The following is a 20,308-nucleotide window of genomic DNA, read 5'->3' as shown; positions in this document are numbered from 1 at the left end:
ATGTATTCAGTTTTAGTTCTACTTAAACGAAGGCCTTTAGACTCCAATGTAGACCTCCATAATTCAAGTTTTTCCTGGGCTTTTTCTCTCGTTTTATCCACGAGAAGAATATCATCAGCAAAAAGCATACACCAAGGTACATCCTCTTGTAGATGTCCAGTAAGACCATCCATAACTAAAGCAAAAAGATATGGGCTTAAAGTCGATCCCTGATGTAAACCAACAGAAATAGGAAAATATTTTGTCAATCCTCCTTCAGTTTGAGCATAAGTAACAACTCTAGTATACATATCTTTAATGACTTGAATATAAGTCATATCAACACATTTCTTCTCGAGTACTCTCCAAAGGATATCTCTTGGAACCTTATCGTAAGCTTTTTCTAAATCAATAAAAATCAAATGTAGATTCTCCTTATTATCTCTGAACTTCTCCATCAAACCTCTCAATAAATGTATAGCTTCCATAGTAGACCTGCCCGACATAAATCTAAATTGATTATGAGAAATTTTTGTGATGTGTCTTAACCTATGTTCAATTACCCTCTCCCATAATTTTAAAGTATGACACATCAACTTAATTCCTCTATAATTTGCACACTCTTGTGCATCCCCTTTATTCTTAAAAATGGGGACCAAAATACTCTTCCTCCACTCAGGCATCTTTTTAGTTTTTAAAATAATATTAAAGTGTCTAGTAAGCTAAGAAACTCCCAAATCTCCCAAATATTTCCACACTTCAATTGGGATATCATCAAGTCCTACAGACTTTCCACCCTTGATTTTTTTGGATCAGTGATGAATGATGAGATCAGTGATGAATGATGAAAAATATTTCCTACAGACTTTCCACCCAAATGGATCAGTGATGAATGATGAGATCAGTGATGAATGATGAAAAATATTTCCTACAGACTTTCCACCCAAATATTTCCACACTTCAATTTGAGATCAGTGATGAATGATGAAAAATATTGTCTTACGAGTTTTTTTGGATGACCGATTCGTTGTTGTTATTTAGTATTGTATGTGTATTCCTAATTAAGGCAACCAATAGCCTCAGTTCTTTTGTGTGCATCAAATGATGAAGATTTATGTGGATGGCCTTTCTTGGTGATATACACATCTGGTACAGGACGATCGTGTCATGTTGATATTGCATGTGAAATCCTAAAGAAGGCAATCTTAACCCTCTCTTTTTTTCAAAGCAACGGTATATGATGATCTACTGGATGACTTCTTTTGGTGATAGACACATGTATCCTAGGGCAATCGTCCCCGTGAGTTAAAGACAACCAAGAACTCATTTTTTTGAAGGTCCACTGTCTCCTTGTAGTGACAGATACGTGCATTGATGTAGTTACTTGTTTGAGATCGCACACTCACATTTTTCAAGTTTTTTATTTCGATACGGTTTTCATTTAATTCGGTTCTCTTGTAGCTATATAGTAACTTAATTTATTTTTCTGATTTGACAAATGATTTCTTTGTTTTTTTATCTCTTTAGCAACATTAGCTCTAGGATTTTAGGGATCTCTTGAGCTGTGTCGTGTTACTGCCTAACGTTACGTCAGTCTCACAATAGTGAGAGAGTTCTACGGCTGTCGCAAGGGTGTTTCAGCTCATTGCGGTTTCTTCCGTTGGGCTGACATTCTGACATATTGTACTGCCGACAGTGATTGAGGTGTGATGATTCCCTAGGAGGACATTGCAGCTGAGGACAGACGTCGTTAGAGTTTTAAATTAAATATTTTAATTTTTTAAATTATACTTGTAATTAAATTTATCGTTATTTTATTTCTTTTGATACTCACACATGAGTTAGTACTCTATGTTTATTTTTTTAACTGATCTGTAATAGTTTGCGGCTTCTGTTTTTTCAATTATTTCGTTAATACAGTTATGTTGCAAACAATATCACTAAATAGGGTCAGAGTGGTCATTTATCCAATAACAACTGCAAATAAGTTGTTCTGAATAAAGCTCCCAAAACAACAAACTAATTTATCCTGATAATCTGCAGATTGTCAGGATAATCTGCTTATTAACATATTATAAATAATCTACTGCTACCCCAAATAGACCCTTAATTTCTAGGCTATCAGATCCTCTACTTGCTTTTATAACTCATACTTTGTTGGTCTCATAGGCTCGCCAGGAGCATTGATCCTGGGATGCAATCTATGCATGTTGAATTTCATGTATGAGTCATAATCTAGGTGGCAGGCTGTTAGCCAAAATATTTTAAAACTCTCATAATAACGGTTGCAATGTCTCAAATGTTAGCTCATTCATTTCATCGCCCTCCAACATCATCAAAGCTAGTTCTATTGGAGCCTTTCTCGTAGCCTACAAAAATATGGTGTGTTTGAATTATAGCTCCCATATTTATTAGACCACTCGTCAATATTGATTCTTCCAATTGTAAAATTATGCTGTCTTTTTATCTTAGATGAAAGAGTATGTATTTTTATGGCCATCATAAATTGTGCCCCTATATTGCTGTCATGGTTGACAACAAAATATTATATATATATATATATATCTATAGGCACATCTTCAAACCACTCATGGTTGACAACAAAATATTATATATATATATCTATAGGCACATCTTCAAACCACACCTACTTTTATGGTGTCTATAATGAAAAACTCTATCAAATACCTTTTGTCAATATTAATCTCAATTTTTTTATTCAACCGAGTCAGGTAGTATGAGAATATTCTCGGGTAATGAGACTCGATTTATCCATCATCGTGGTTGACATTACATTCTCAAAATTGCCTTTATCATGATGAGCTTGCACACATTTCCCTTTATAGTACAACGAGTTGAAAAGGTGTTCTAACCACCAATTAACGCTTCGACTTGACTTGTTGAAGCTTTATAGTGTACTCCACTATCAATAAGCTTTTTTGATGTAAATAGTAAAGTCTCATAAAGATATCCTGCATAAGTGTGCTGGGAGATACTTATATTTCATCCACTTCTTGATCTCGAGTAGAGTTGTGATTTTTCTTTTTCCTTACGCGGGCACAAACATTTTAAATTCTCTCATCACAAAGAAACACTCATCTTAATTTGATGGCATCTAGCTTCAGCTTCTTGTCAGTTCAAATGTATGTATCTTGAGCCACTCAATAAACTCATCCGAATTCATACAACCCTCTAATACCGGTAAATCAACATTATTTTCAAATTCACCCTCTCTTCTCCTTTGCTTAGTGCTGAATCAATGTGATATTAACCCTTCATTGTTTGTGATTTTTTGATGAAAATGGTTTTTCCAACTTCTTCATCCAGGTGGTCACCATTGTTACTATATGTTATTTCCCCATTTTGCCTTCTTTTAAAATTGACGACCCTATGTTCTAATTGGAGGATTTTGTTTGCATATCTTCCATCATAAGATCTCGAATACCGATTTTTGGAATTCTCTTTAGTAGATCTGTTGTATTTAGGGTTTTAGCTGAGGTAAAAGTGATTTTTTTTGGGTTTGCTCGAAAGTGAGAGGATGTATGGTTTTGGATTAAGGTTGGATATTTGTACAGGTAGAAGGATTGGTTTATGTGGATATGGGTTTGGCTTTTACGAAGAAATATTCTATGGTTTAAGTGGCTCTGATATCAAATGACTCCGTTCTAAGGTTCCTAGAAGGTACGAGAGGATCAAATTCATGTCGGGGATGATTCTAGATTGGCACTAAGGCAAAATATGAGAAAACCAAAAGGATTGGACGAGGAAAACTTGATTCTTGTTGCTATCTGATAGGTAAACAACGGGGAAACACCAAAAAACAACGATATCTTTGAAGTACGAATGTTGAGGGAGATCCTCACCAATTCTTGATCAGGTTACGGTCATAACACTTCACAAATAGGACAAAACTGGAGAAGAAATATCTAATAACATAAGATTAACCAAAAGTTCATAACTAGGTTTTAAACAATGTATTTATATAAAGCTAGCAAAAGAAAATCCTAATAAAGGTGGTCAGCCTAGCCTAGGGGGCTGGAGATCCTTAACCAAGTGGAACGAAAACTTGTCCAATCTTTAACGCTTATGTCCCGGACAGACATGGGGAACATCGATTTCAATTTTCCATCTAATATTTGAACATTTTCTTTATTTCTTTTAATGAAGATAATTTATAGCTAGAACTTTTAATGAATAAATATTTCATTAAAAATGCCACTTATGCCTTGTGTGGAGACATTTTTGATGACGCTTTCCACGTCTTTGGTTGTGATATTATCTCAAAGATTTGGAGGAGGCTCTACTCTCCTTTTGGCATAAGTAAATTTATAGAGAATTTGGAATATGATTTTTTCTCCGTAGAGAGATGCTCTTCTCAAGGACTTCAAAGAAATTTGTGAAATTTATGTTTTTCTTTGTTCCAAATAATTTGGAATGAAAGTGATGCTAGTTTATTTTTCGACAAGAAATGGTAGACAAATTCCTTTTGTTAGTATTATCAATCCAGCTAATTTCTTGATTTACATCACCATTGGGAAAAAATCATCTACTATCAAATGCATTTGAAAGACTCGTACCTTTTTGGGATTCTGTTTTATCCTGGATTAGTTTTGTATGACTATGGTCATGTTTTTCATTGTTTTTGTAATGGTAAGCATTCTTTCATTCTGATAAGAAGATTTCATCCAAATTTTTATAAATAAAAAATATTTTGGGCCCTTATTTAATCATCTTAATTCCGAGAGAGCATGCTTGTTTTTTCAACTCATCATGCTCTTTTCACATTATTCCTATTGCAAGTTATCACCATAAAAAAATGCCCATTCTCAAATTTTGTTGAATTTGTGTTAGAACGAACTACTCAAATCATGACAAAATGTTTGCATCAATGCCTCGTCTAGGCACTTGTAATGGCTCTTGCTTGTGCTGAGATCTTTGCATGCTTTAGTATTTCGGTGAGCACTTGATTCACCTTTAACAATACTAACATGAATACAAACTTTTATTCTCTTCATTATTTTTATAATTCATTGACTCAATCATCTATGCCACAAATTTGATATTGAGAGTTCATTTGATGGTTCTATCCACGCTAGCCTGGGGCTCTTTAATGTTTTTTTTTTTTCCTTTTACTACAATGCTGTTTTCAATTTTTATGTTTGATCTATAAGAATGCTAAATGAAGTAAATTGTTGAGAGCATTTCTTGTTGTTTATCTTCAAGTAAGGCCTGAATAATTGTGTAAACTGCATCAAGATTCATTGGTTTGATAATTTACATGTGTTTATCCTTTTTCACTGCATTGTTGGCATGCAATATACTTATTTCTACATCTCTTCTGATAAATTTGTATTACATGTTTTTTTCTGGAAATCTTTAATCATATAAATTGCAGTGAAACTTTCTGTTTGATATACACTGGAATAATCAGATTGAGTTATTTGAGATCAATAAAATGGCTCTTATGGCTGTTGGAATTGTCTTTTGTAGGCGGATGACAACAAATTATCGGAAAGGACAGTTTCTGATGAATTGGGTCAGGCATGTCGCTGTGGTTTACTTTTTCTGCCTTTTCTGATTTATTAGTTTATTGCACTTTGATTAATGTAACTAGAATGATTTGTGTGCTTGCTTCTCTTGTATAGGAATCTGAGAAGCTGGACAAACCTGTAAGTTGTCTTGTTGAGGTAGGCACTCTTGCTGATACAACTATAAAGGTGCTTAGCAATGGTGTCATGCCATTAGGAAATGGACATGCGGTTATAGAACCAATTTATCCAGAACTTGAGCTTGAAAGTTCTATGTCCAATGAGCAATGTAAAAATGTAGTCCCCATAGGTGAAACTAATAGTCTAAGCTCCATTACTGAAAAACCTGCTAATGAGATAAATTTTCAGTATATAGAAGCAAAATCATCTTCTGTTCAGTTGACAGATGCTATTGATAGTTCTCCGGTAGGTGGTGATAAGGAAACTTCTACTCCAACTAGTCAGAGAGATGGACTGAACGGGCAAGCTAAAATTTTGAAATCAGACCGTGTGCCTGTTATGGTGCCAGAAACTAAAGTGCACTTGGAGTCTGAAACGGATGCTGAACTTCAGCTACTTGCGGGCCTAGTGGATGCTATTCCATGTTTTGATTCAGCTGCCCCTGCTTATAGTTCTCCTGTCAGTGGTCTTCCTTCACATTTTAGTGAAATGAAAAGCATTTCACATAAACCTGCCTCTCTGGCATGTAAGGAAATAGTTTCTGAAATTACTACAATGGAGAAGGAAGGTCCAACGGCTGTAGTTTATGAGCATGAAGATCAAAGTGTTGCCAGTATTTCTGATGGAAAACCATTACAGGATTCTAAGATGTCACTTGCAGAAAATGCTATGACTGAAGTTGCTGCAGTTGGTATCAGTGATGGCCAGTGTTTGAGGAAACAACAAAAGGAAGCTGCAAGTGTTGTTGCTGATGCAAATACTTTCGAAAACCAGCGGGTGTCCAATCTCAAAAAGCCAAAGGCTGAAGATGTGGCTGACAGGGATTCCTCTGCAGAACCTTGTCTGAAGGTACATGCTAGCCTTCTACGTGCATCAAATTTAATGAGAGTTTGGCTTTAAATTTGAGAAAAAAAACTCTGCAATATGTTATTCTAAAACTTTTGCTGTACTTTTGACCTGAAATAAGTTTTTTGCTGTACGTTGCTTGAATGATTAATTAACCAGAGCGTGCCACGTCCAAATTATGAATTAATTTGTTTTGAAGGAATGCTCACAACACTTTTGTTTGTTTTGAATATTTCACCGAAATAAATTTAGTGCTTTGTTGTCTTATGTTATTCATATTGCTTAATCCGGTTTCTTAAAATTTCATTTCTAATAGTGATACCGGAGTTAACCCAAATCATGACTCGGAAAGGACTAATTTTATTGCTGGAATTTAAAAGACTAGTACAGCTCTTCCTTACCAGCGAGAACACAAGAGACAGCCAACAAGGGTACATAGACAAAAACAGTAAAATGAAAGAGTGATTGCAGAAAATATACTAAGCACAGATCCGAAACAGTCCTGGACAGCATCGGCGGGCGGTTGAGAAGTCATCGGGGAGGATGGTGAAGTGTTGGCAGCGGTTGGATGGATGTCAGAGTGATTGACAGTTACTGGAGTAGAGCTAGGAGAACTTGGAGGGGCTGATGGTCCGCTGGAGGTGGGGCCGGAGAGGGTGATACCGACGGGATGAGAGCTGGGAGGGCTGCGGCTTACTTGGAGGAGTGCAGGAGGGAGGGGCGACGCCTAGAGAGAGAGAGCTGGGAAGGATCAGGGTACCAGGTGGCTTGATGCAGGAGATGCTGGAAAGGGTCCCAGCAGCTGTTGTATGACTGGGATGACTCAAATAATCTGCGGGAGGAGCTGGGAGGGCAACAACAGTGGAGGGCGACGCCACGAGGGGGTAAAACGGAGATACACACCACCTTGGCAGATTACAATCATAGCATCACATCGTCAAAGGATACAACCTCGAACGAGGGGAAATCCCTCGGGAGGATCACTTGAAATAAGAAAAATCAATAAGCAAAAAACTGTCTTAACCTAAGAAAATAACAAGCATAAATTAGGGAGGAAGAGAAGATCATAAAGGAAAGATCTAAAGAAGGAAAGAGGTTAAAAGTGGAAGAAATGCAATGGCTAGGAAGTGTGCAGCACCGGCTAGGAGGGGCATAAGATTAGGGCACGGAGGAAGGAGGCGAGCAAAGCATGCGATGAGGGATGCAAACGATTAAAATGGATCAGCATTTAATGTCCTGGACCGGTCCGGTAGTTGCACCGGAGTAGTGTCACATCACCCTGAAGGGAGTGGATTTTGACCGCCTCGCGTCGCATTGTTGTTATAATTATGCTGAATTGCATGATCTGTATTTATCTAGTTTCTTAACTTTATTTAAAATGCGGAGCTCAAGGCTAGTTTGTTTTCCATAACTCGTTGTGTTGTTGTTAAGATCCATTTTTGTGTTAACTTGTTGTTCTCCGTTGATACTAACTGCAAATAACCACATTGGAAATGTGTCTTTGTTTTTATATTTGTTGGAGGGTTGTATTGACTCTGAGAACTTTGTTAATTGTATTGCATGGAGTCTAACATTTTTCGTGGTTAAATTTATTTTGTATCAATAAGTCATTTGAACTTCTGTTGTTTGATGTGTGAACTGGATGTTTTTTCTGCGTAATTGTAACCATGACTCACTGCATTGTATATGGTGTTTGTATTTGTTTGTTGAATCCTTTTTTATGGGGTACCTGATGTTAATATTTATTGCATCTTTTATTGCATGATTATGAAATGACGGTTTCCTCGAAGGCTCCAACGGAAGCAAACAATGATCAAAATAATTGGGTGAAGCTCGCTAGAGGAAGTCCAACGAAGAAGCGTCAAAGAAAAGTAATTTGTATCAAGTTTTTATTAATTCTCTGTCCTATATTTATTTCACCGTTGTTGTTCCACTAGGATTCTTTTGAAATTACAAGATCACATTATATATTAAGAATTGTTTGGCCATAACAAAACTAAATGAGTATCAAGTGAAACAAAACAATCATATAGATTTTATTCATAAAATTCATTACACATTAAAATTATCACTTGAAATGAATCATAAATAAAAATAGAACAAAAACTAGTTCTTTTACATAATTGAGAAAAGTAAGAAAGTACTATGGAAAAACATAAACTACACTAGGGGTTAAAGAGAAAACTAGCATTTGATTCTTGAAGGTCTAATTTTTTTCTTCTCCTTTTTGCTTGCACGGTTCTCTCCCTTGGAATCTTTTCTCATCTTTTTCTTGCACACACTACTCACACTCACACACCGCACTCTTTAAGTCCACTCTAGTTTCTCCTAGTCACTACAATATTTTTTCTTAACTTAAGCATCTGTCCCTGCACCATAATTGTTCTAAAAACCACACAACTTCTAAGTTTGAATTAATTCCGTCAGATCATGCCCTATAGTGTTGTAAACTAGTTTCGCGGCGCTGTGCTGGTAGGGTTGCGACACTTTAAATGTAGCGCTATGACACTATTCTCAATTTCTTGAGGCCTTTTTAAGATACTAGCACTGCGGAGCTCCATCTTAAGCGCCACAACACTTGACTGTCAGCATTGTGGCGCCAAGAGGAAGCACTAAGACACAAAGCTCTCAATTTTCTATTTCGATACAGTAGCGCCATAGCGCTGCTGCAGTAACACTGCTACAATACTATTGTTACAATACCGCTACTACAGTGACATTGCTACAATAATTTCAATTGCTTTATTTGTATCATTATTTTTGCTTATATGTTCGATATCTTCATCTTTGTTGATTTGAAAATTTTCTACCAAAAATATTATTTTTTACTGATAATAATCCATACATTTCTATCAGTGTAACTGAAATTCGCTCATAATTTAATTTAGCGGACTCAACAATCTTTAATATATCTGTCTTTCTATCATATTATACATGATATTTCTTCGAACCATTTTTACCTCTTATAAGTACTTTTATATGCATTTATTGCTTAATTTGAATGTACCCGCAAACAATCACTTTAGTAATATACACAAGAAATACAACATAGCAGGTAATAGTCAACTATTTGGGCTTTGATTTTGCATTTCTATGAATCACCACAAAATGAAACTATTGAGGCGTTCATTTGTATAATTAAATCAGACTAAGAATATGCACAATATGAAATAATTAATAAACACAATCATATAATAAATGAATTTATTAATTGACAGTAGCAATCGATAGTCCTATAAAACAACTTGTTTCTTATTTTATCAATTGAGTATCTTACATGAGATTTGGGTCAGAGTTGCGACGAGTTCTTCCCTGGGCTTGTCAAATTAATATTTTTATATCTACATTTCATACAAGCCTTGTCAAAAATTTAACAAAGTCCCTGTATTTTCTTGCTTAAGGCCTACATTCCTGGTAATATCTACAGTCCACATCCCTTCCAAATCTAGCTGCCCAAACCTGCTTCAGTTTACGGGGAGCAATCAATGATATCATTAGATGAATTGGGATCAAATATCAAATTTATATAAATTTACTTATATTCTTAATTTTCTTACCTTTACCTTCCAATTTCTCCTCTTAAACTTTAGTTATCCTCACCAGACTGTTTACCCGGCAGCTTTAAGCTCTCAATTAATTTTCTGAAGCTCACAACAATTAGGGAGAGATTAAAAATGATTGCATCAATTTAATAAAATTAAATAAAATGATTTCATCTATTTGTTCATATGCATTAATTTCTTAGCTCCCAATTCTCTTTATTTTTTGCTATCATGAGACACAAAATTAAATCTTCCAAGAATGAGAGGGGGCTAGTTAATATATTTTCTCTCTCCATATATTTTTAAAAAATCAAACTAAAGCTATTTATGAGGCAGACTTTTGAGGCAAGGCGCAAGCTGACCGTGTGAGGCACACCTAATACTGCACTATTTTGAAGCATGGAAATTTATTTATTTTTATATGTTGACAAAAATCTCTGTGAAGGTCTTTCAATGTTACCATGGCTTTGCTGTATTGCACTGACCTTTGTTTTGTTTTCTTTTCAACTTGGGAAAAGTTTAACTTATTAGATTTAAAAGTTTTTCTATCTTTTTCAGGCCTCTCGATTATTTAGCATGCATTTGGATAATATTGGTCGTAAGATAGAAGTGTGGTGGCCTGATGATGAGAGGTAAAATGAAACTTATTTTGTTTTGTAAATTTTTTGAACATCCGGATGAATGTTTTTGTTACGTGCATATCGTGTTGTGGAAGTTTTACTGCTTTAAATTATGTATTTCTGCGTGAAGTAGTAGTTATGGCTTTGGCATTAAAATTGATGGGATGATGCCAACATTCTGACTTTTGATTTTATTTATCATGCTACGTATTGTTTTAACATAGTTTCTTAACATTGTTTACTCCTATATTTCTATTGTGCATTTTTATACTTTCTCAATTTGTATTGCTCAAAGCACTTTGATGTTGGAAGTTTCTCTGACTTTCTTGATATTTAATACAAGTTAATTTTTAAACTCCATGTGCCTATGTGGAGAGAGGGGGCACGAGAGACTGGAAATTATGAGTCATAATTGGTTTATTCTTAGAGCTGGTATTGAAAGCTATATTTATTGAGCTTTTGAATCAGTGAAGTAGGGGTTCTGAATGATTTGGAATTGATTTTGAATTGTTTAAGCCAGGACTTAGATTCATCGCAAAATGTAGTTTTAGGCGGGAGATTAAAGGTTCACTTTTTACATATATTTTTTCATCCTAGCCCTCAATTACACAGTATCCTGGAGTAATGTCTGATGTACTATTGGGTGGGTCTTTTTTGCATTCACTGAATCACTATTTCAACACTCATTCAAAGTATCATTGTGTAAGCCTGATGCTTTTAATTTTTTTTTGTTGCGTGCACGAGCTTTTGCATTACTCCTGCAGCATAAAATAGTAATCTAATGAAGCAATTTTTGTTTTTTTTTCTATCATAAATTTTAAACAATGTAATCCTCATATTAAATATTATTAGAGTCGTAATTTTGATTTATATAGATAATGTTGCCTCGGTTTATAATTACCATCAATAACTTATGGTAGGCATCCCTAAATGAAGATGATGGTGTAAACGAGCCGAGCTTGGGCAACCCCAATACCTATTTTTGGCTCGTTCAATTTTTTGTTCAAAATGGCACATGAATAGCATATTCGTGTTCGGTTGGATTCTAATTCTTTTTTCTTTTTAGCTCCTAAAATTAGCTCGAATGATTTAAGAAACAATATAATGTAATATTTTTTAAAATAAAGCATAAAAAGGCATATAAAAATATTATAATGATATTTAATTATTTACTTAATTCAAGTTAAAATGAGTCGAACATGATCGAACACAAGTTTGTTCATGTTCGACTTGTTTTGTAATTTAAGCTAAAAAATATTATTTGTCCTCTGCTCACTTGCTTAACGAATAAATTGAACACGAGCTGTTTGCGAACGATGAGTTGATTTGACGGCCCTAACATTGATGGCACCTAATCAATGGCTAAGAGGTTAATAGTTTAACAATCATTCCAATGGCACATGGCATCTAGACAGTCCTACACATTGAAATTATATAAATTTTTTTTTAATACCAGATAATGTTTGCCTCTAACAATGGGCTTTGAGATTGTTTTAGCCTTTTCGTATGACATGATTTACTTGATTGATTTATGATTTGTTACGGTTATGTTGTAGGTTCTACACAGGTGTTATTGATGCTTTTGATCCTGTAACAAAGAAGCACAGGGTATTACAAATTTGTACCTTCAATTGTGTCTGATAGCTTGTTCAGATATTATGGATTTTCTTAAGAATTTATTAGTGGTTCTCTTTTTCACGGCACAGGTGGTGTATGATGATGGGGATGCTGAGATTTTATTTTTGAGGAATGAGCGCTGGAATTATATTGATTCCAAGAATTTTGAAAAGGTACATCAACCATCACGCTTGTTCATTTACTTTGTTTCTATTGTATTCAAATTTTTGAACCTCCACTTCTTTGATTTTCCTACAGGGACAGGAAAATGATATTGCATGCCCAGAATCTTCTTCACAAATGTGAGTATTTATTTTTGGGGTATTTACATACATAGCACTTAATTCTTATCGATTTAGGTATCTCACACCAAAACTTCTATATTTACACTCAGAGCACTCAATTCTCTCGTATCACATCCAAAGTAATATCAATTACTTATTTTAATAGTCGAATTCTTCTTTTCATGCACAAGTAAAATGCTATGTGTAAATATGAAAGCTTAGCTGTGAGATGCGTAAATCCATAAGAATTGCGTGCTACGTATGTAAATTTCACTTTATTTTTTGGAGATTTATTTCATCTGGTAAGCTTATGAATTGTGATTTTGGCCGCATGTTTTTTTTTTCTTTGTTTCTACTATTATATATAGTCAGTCCAGTTCTTTCTGGCTTAGTGATGCGTATCAGCTGACCAGCAAATTTAATTGGCTTTCGAATTCCAGGAATTATTTTTACTCTTTGTACAGTGCAATTACTTGTTAAGTTATATTTTTATATTTTGGTTTTCTCTGCTATCTGTATTTGTGGCTGATTCTTTATTTTTTGTTTTCATGTGTTCATTCTCTCAGTGCTTTGTATTTTTTTTTCAGTGCTGTTCATGAAGCATTTTTCTTGTCTTTCTTTTTTCAGTCACGTTATTGTTTTCAATATTATTTAAAATCTTTCATTTTCTGTTCTTCTCTCTTCATTCAGGTTTTTAAGGCAATATTGTAGGATCGTGCGACATTTTCTGGTGATTTAATGTTGAGCCTATTTTTATAATGTTTTAGATGCTGATGAAGAGCCTTGTCACCCCGCCCCATTCAGTTACAATTTGTCTTTCCCGTTATTAGTTTCAATCCAGATCCCTTCCCTTATAGATGTTCAAGAATGCTTTTTGGTTTTGTGAAATTTAATTATATCTTTGATTTTTACATGATTGATATGCTGTTAATGGACTGATAAAAAAATTATAAAGTTTTTAATTGCTTGTTAGTTGGAGAAAATATTACATGCGGAGTCGATTTTTGAGTTCCATTTGGACTCCAATAAGAAATTGACACGTGAACGACCCAACTAGACCCACATTTTTTTTCTTGCGGAATTCACTAAAAATTTCCTCGGCTCATTTCTCTGATTGTCATTGGCCAGGCCAAACAAGCGAAAAGCAAGTACAAGAAAAAGGAACACGGCCAGAGATGGGTCAGTTGGAACTCCCTTATATATTGCATTATTTTATTCAGACATTTACATACATACCACCCAATTCCAATGTATTTACACATCTAACACCTAAACTTTACTTTTTACATTTATATACCACCAAAATCCTTCGTATCACATCAAAAAATAAAAAAAATCTGTATTTTTAACTTTTAAGTGGTATATATGTAAAAAATACTAGGAATTAAGTGTTATGTATGTAAATCTTCCTATTGTATAATGTAATTTTCTAACAATTTTATATACTTGCATTTAATAGAAGTAAATTATATAGGAAATCTGAGGAATCTGGAGATCAAAATTCAACATTTAAACCAAGAGGCAGCCCCAGACATACAACTTCAGAACTAGATCCTTCCCTGTATGATAAAACCTCGGAAAGTTTAGTCGATGAGGAAACCAAGTTTGATACAGATAAGAATTATTCTACTAAGTTTAAATTGAACCGAAGGTTCAAACGAAAGAACATTTCAACATCGGGTGGTACCGAATCTGTTATGAGATCTACGGATGGGTCTGAAGGTGACTCTTTTGGAAGAAAATTAAAGATTTTTGATAAGGATGAAGGAACTGAATCTGATTCTCATAAAATAAATTCTCCTTTAGATGAGAACTTTAGAAGTTGGAGGAAATCAGCATTAAAGTTTAGGGTTAAGTTTAGTAGAATTTTGCATGAGGAAGCACTGAAATCTCCTAACAATGGTGATAAGGGAACCATTACTGAATCCTCTGAAACAAACAATGGTTTAATAGCTGATACTGATGAAGAATTAAAGTTGAACCAATTGTCCGCCCATGGTGTTTCCAATTCAATCATGTCTCATATTGGTGTAAGGTTCTTTATTATTGAATTTCTTATAACATTTCTTTAGTATATCCGTTGAAAACTCTTTAAAAGTGCTATATTGGTCACCGGCTACAACGCTTATATATCTCATACTCTATACTTTCATGCGAATTCTGATTCAGCTTTGTTTTTGGCTAAGCATGTGAATAATTTAAAGTATGATATTAAAACATTGCTTCACTGAATGATAAACAAAGACAATGGCAGTTGTTCACAAGAAATTTTGAGACAATGAAAGTGATTTTTGAGTTATTTGTAATTGAGTTGTTTGTATACTCCTCCAACACTTTCTACAAAATGTATTTAATAAACTCTATAAGGGTCAGTTTGGGGCAGCTTATAAGTGTGGGGGCGTTTTTGAAAACGCCGCCTAACCGTTTGGTTTGCCTGTTTTTGAAAGCGATGTCTGCCGTGTTTGAGTTTTTCACTCTAAACGTTGGTCGCGGGTCGACCCCGGCGGTCTACCCACGGGTCGCGTTTCAGGATAAGCTGCTTATCCTGAAACGCACAAGCTGCCCCAAACAGTACAAAGCTTAGACCCAATGGACATGCTTTGATTTTTCTTCCAACATGAACTTTAGTTTGACTCTTAGGTCCTGTTTGGGATCACTTTCTATCTTTTTGTTTTTTTTTTGTTTTTTAAAACAAAAAATAGAAAACAAACCCAAAAATAGTGTTTGTTTGTTTTTTATTATTTCTAAAATTTATTTTTAAAACAGATGAGACTTGTTTTCAAAACATCAATAACACAAAAATTATTTTTTTTTTCCTTTTTTTTTTTGTTTTTAAAACATGTTTTTTCTGGCATTACCTGTGCGAGGCTCTGCTGGCCGCCGCCCCCCCTGCCCCCGTCCCCTGCCACCCCTAATTCTAGCTGCAAATAACCGCACTGGAAATATGTTTTTGTTTTTATATTTGTTGGACGGTTGTATTGACTTTGATAAATTTGTTTTTGTACTGCATGGAGTCTAACTTTTTTCCTGGTTAAATTTATTTTTTATCAATAAGTCATTTGTACTTCTGTTGTTTGATGTGTGAACTGAATGTTTTTTCTGCGAAATTGTAACCATGACTCACTGCATTGTATATGGTGTTTGTCATTTGTTTGTTGAAACTTTTATGGGGTGCTTGATGTTAATATTTATTCCATCTTTTATTGCATGATTACGAAATGATGGTTTCCTCGAAGGCTCCAACGACAGCAAACATTGATCAAAATATTTTGGTGAAGTTTGATAGAGGAAGTCCAACAAAGAAGCGTCACAGAAAGGTAATTTGTATCAAGTTTTTATTAATTCTCTATCCTATATTTATATGCATATTATCTTTGAGGTTATTATAAATGTGAGACTATGGCCACTACAATAATAGATTCTAGAGATATCTAATTCATTGGCGAGATGCATTTACTTGTAATGATTCATGGATTATTTTGGAAGCACAAAATTTTTGAATGGATTTATTTGTTGAATATGAAATGCTAAATTCTTCTAGCCAAATTTTTTTTAACCGTTCAATCTGATGAAATCTATGAAACCCCTTGAGTAGATGAAATTGAACTCTTAAACATAACTCATTTTTTGGTGTAAAAGTTGGAGTTTCATCAGGATGTTCAAAGTTAAGTGTGCTTTTGCGGGAGCGCTCTTAGAATGGGTGACCTCTTGGGAAGTTACGTCAATGAGACAAAATCATGAGACCGTTAGATCAAAGCGGACAATATCTCGATGGATAAAAGTTCAGGCTGTTACAATTTATATCGGAGCGTTACACCGACCTGAAAATGGGAATTAAGTGCATATTAACAACAAGCTACACCTGGAAGCTACCTCTTGAACTCTAGATGTGATAAAGTATTTGATTTCAGAGGAGGTAGGAACTCATTGAAAACTCAAAAAACAAACTTTTATTGATATGGAAATAAGGCTACAACACGACACAACTGGAAAGAACAATACAACGACACTACACTCCTGCTATGGCCGGAAGGGAGGACCCGGGATGGTGTTGGTGTTGGCGAAGTAGTACGAGGATGGGAAGGGGTGGAGGCAGCGAGGTAGGTTAGAAAGGGGGAATTGGAAGGGAGGGGTGGTGGTTGATTTGATGGTTGAAGGACTGGGCCGATAGGGAAAGTAGAGGGAATGACAAGGGGAGATTTTGGGTGCTTGTGAGGGCGACCTGGATAACAAGGGGGTTGCCTGGATTGGCCAACATGATACATGATATTTGTTGGTGGTCGGATGGCTGGACAACAAGGTTCGACGGCTGGGGAAGGGAGGACAAGGTACTGATAGGTGGATGGGAGGGCTGGAAGTAGGAGACAACGTAGGGAGGATGTGCAGGGGGTGGTCGGGCGGCTAGGGAGAAGGGAGCAGGTGGAGTTGAGAATGGGTTTGAGGATGATAAAACACCACCTTGGAGTAGGATACAATTGGAGCACTACCACCTTCTCGGATATAACCCTAGAACAGGGAGAACAACTCCACACAGGTCTATGGAATCTGAAAACAACAAAAAATGTGCCCTAATTTTCTAAAAACATAAATATATAGACTCTCAATGGAGAAGAAAATGAAAGAAATAGAAAAAAGAAAGTCCCACACAAAAGGGAGGGGTTGGGAGGTAGGAATATCCCAAAAAATAGCCATTAAAAACCTTCCATATAGGGAAGAGCGCATAAGGAAGGAATAAGAGGGATTGTAATTCCGCCTTTCTCCAGATATCGCGAGAATTCCTTCTGCCCTCTGCAGAAATTGTGAGATTTGTTTATGGACCGCATACCTGCCTTTCACCCCTCTCCAGAAGTCAAGAGACTCTCGCCTGGACCGGTTAAAATGTGCAAGAGTATTTGATAGCCGGTTCAGCCGGCTAGCGTTTCAACGCTCCACATCAGTATTACATAGTGGGAACCACCTATTGAATATGTACAGGACACCTTTAAAATCCTATTTGTCTGGTAAATAATTTTGGGTTAAGAAAATTTATGAGAATGCCAGATACTTTATTTGGGTAGATTGCAAAATCCTTTAAGTAGCATGAAGCTAAAGTCTTAAATATCGAGGTGCCTTTTGGTGTAACTGTTGAAATTTCATCAGAAATTCGAAAGTTTAGTGTGCTCGTGCATTTGCACTCTTGGAATGGATGACCTAGGAAGCTATACCGATGGGACAAAATCGTGAGATCATTGGCGAAAGCGAATAATATTTTAATGGATGAGAGTTCGATTTGTTGCATATTTCTTCAAGCTTTCTTGAGATTCCATTATCTTTGGGTTGCAGCTCTTGTATTTGCTGTTTATATTTAAGGAAAACATGTTGAATTGTTTAGGAGTTTGGGATGTATAAATTCTCAAACTTGCATGATTTTATACAAATGCATCATAATATTTGCATTAGAAAGTTTAACCTTAATCCTTCTTACCTCGATCATTCTTACATCACTTGGATCATAGTTTACTCTCTCAATGAAAATGTCAGTTGCGTAATTTGACATGTAAAATGCCAGAATATATATTTCCTTGATTGTTCCGAGTGCATGATATACAAGACATCAACATTGATATCCTTTTAGGATCGCAGCCATGAGTCTATAATCTTGTCTGTCAATTGTCTTTTTAAAATGATGCATTTTGTTCCATAGGTTAAAACAATTGATTCCTCTAAAACGGGGAGGTTCTTTTTTAAGGAGATTAAGAGATTGTCCGCCCATGGTGTTTCCAATTCAATCATGTCTCATATGGGTGTAAGGTCTTATTGAATTTCTTATAACATTTCTTTAGTATATCCTTTGAAAACTCCTTTAAAGTGCTATATTGGTCACCGGCTACAACACTTATATATCTCATACTCTATACTTTCATGCAAATTCTGATTCAGCTTCTTTTTTGGCTAAGCATGCGAATAATTTGAAGTATGATATTAAAACATTGCTTCACTGAATGATAAACAAAGATAATGGCAGTTGTTCACAAGAAATTTTGAGACAATGAAAGTGATTTTTGAGTTATTTGTATTCTCCTCCAACTCTTTCCACAAAATGTATTTACTAAACTCAATAAGTCGTGCTATTTAAAATAATTACAAGGCTTGGACCGAATGGATATGCTTTGATTTTCATTCCAACATGAACATTAGTTTGACTCTTAGGTTCTATTTTGGATCACTTTCGCAGCCATGATTCTATAATCTTGTCTGTCAATTGTCTTTTTAAAATGATGCATTTTGTTCCATAGGTTAAAACAATTGATTCCTCTAAAACGGGGAGGTTCTTTTTTAAGGAGATTAAGAGATTGTCCGCCCATGGTGTTTCCAATTCAATCATGTCTCATATGGGTGTAAGGTTTTATTGAATTTCTTATAACATTTCTTTAGTATATCCTTTGAAAACTCCTTTAAAGTGCTATATTGGTCACCGGCTACAACACTTATATATCTCATACTCTATACTTTCATGCAAATTCTGATTCAGCTTCGTTTTTGGCTAAGCATGTGAATAATTTAAAGTATGATATTAAAACATTGCTTCACTGAATGATAAACAAAGACAATGGCAGTTGTTCACAAGAAATTTTGAGACAATGAAAGTGATTTTTGAGTTATTTGAATTCTCCTCCAACTCTTTCCACAAAATGTATTTACTAAACTCAATAAGTCGTGCTATTTAAAATAATTACAAGGCTTGGACCGAATGGATATGCTTTGATTTTCATTCCAACATGAACATTAGTTTGACTCTTAGGTTCTATTTTGGATCACTTTCTATTTTTTGTTTTTCATTTTTGAAAACAAAAAAATAGAAAACAAACCCAAAAAATAGTATTTTTTGTTCATTTATTTTTTTTGTTTTTCTTAATTTTATTTTTAAAACACGTGATGCTTGTTTTCAAAACATCAAAAACAAAAAAAAATTGTGTTTTTTGCTGTTTTAAAAACATGTTTTTTTGGGCATTGCTTGGCTGAGGCTCCACAGCCCATCGTTGGTCCTCGCCGCCCCACTTAGCCCTTGCTGCCGACTGCCAAATGCCGCTCCGCAACCTCCCGACGCCCTTGCGGCTGTCGCCCTCCGCCTCCCGTCACCGCTCCCCTTCGCAGCCCCTCGCCACCGACCACCGCTTACCATTATTATTATCTTACTGAGCACTGTTACAAATTTTTTTTTTTTTTTTGCTCACAACACCGTCTAATGTTAAATGATTAATAGGCAATCAAATAGCGAGTTTCAATGCCTTTTTCTCAGTTTGCTTGTTGAGCACACATAATTAGATAGAAAAGAGTTTTTTTATTTCAATCAAATGAATAGTGATTGCTCCAGCCTTTACATGTTATGTTTTGGCTTTTTTTGTTGATTTATTATAATATATGTTAGTTATGCTAATTTTTTAAGTGATTTATTTAATTTATTTTTGCTTATTTGTTAGGTGCATTTTTACAATTGTTTCAATGATTTTTTTACTTTATATTTCTTTTTATGAAGGTGACATTGTCAGCACAAAAAAAGAAAGAAATGTTGTTTGGGGGGTTGCCCGTAAGAAGCTGTCGGCAGGAAATGTTGTTTGGGGGGTTGCCCGTAAGAAGCTATCGGCAGCCGGAATTGAAATCCCATCGCCCGCTTCGGAAGGACGTTTTAATTTTCGTATATATATATATATATATATATACATGTATATATA

The 20,308-nt window shown here is 35.1% G+C and overlaps 1 protein-coding gene across 3 annotated transcripts in view; it reads left to right on the top strand.

Moving 5' to 3' along the window:
- Positions 1–20,308, top strand: part of LOC110027049 — a 46,325-nt gene that overhangs the window by 11,547 nt on the left and 14,470 nt on the right. Inside the window, exons 6-15 of one of the 3 annotated variants that reach the window (XM_020728317.1) lie at positions 5,470–5,520; positions 5,625–6,536; positions 8,324–8,404; positions 10,634–10,707; positions 12,252–12,303; positions 12,402–12,485; positions 12,571–12,614; positions 13,725–13,775; positions 14,071–14,626; positions 15,833–15,913. In XM_020728317.1, coding sequence (XP_020583976.1) covers positions 5,470–5,520; positions 5,625–6,536; positions 8,324–8,404; positions 10,634–10,707; positions 12,252–12,303; positions 12,402–12,485; positions 12,571–12,614; positions 13,725–13,775; positions 14,071–14,626; positions 15,833–15,913 — 1,986 coding nt within the window. The remainder of the gene's footprint in view (positions 1–5,469; positions 5,521–5,624; positions 6,537–8,323; positions 8,405–10,633; positions 10,708–12,251; positions 12,304–12,401; positions 12,486–12,570; positions 12,615–13,724; positions 13,776–14,070; positions 14,627–15,832; positions 15,914–20,308) is intronic. The other 2 variants (XM_020728318.1, XM_020728319.1) reach the window with 2 other exon arrangements.

This window comes from Phalaenopsis equestris, unplaced genomic scaffold (assembly GCF_001263595.1).
Source record: "Phalaenopsis equestris unplaced genomic scaffold, ASM126359v1 Scaffold000413, whole genome shotgun sequence".
NCBI lineage: Eukaryota > Viridiplantae > Streptophyta > Magnoliopsida > Asparagales > Orchidaceae > Phalaenopsis > Phalaenopsis equestris.
This window is presented reverse-complemented; position numbering and strand designations above follow the sequence as displayed.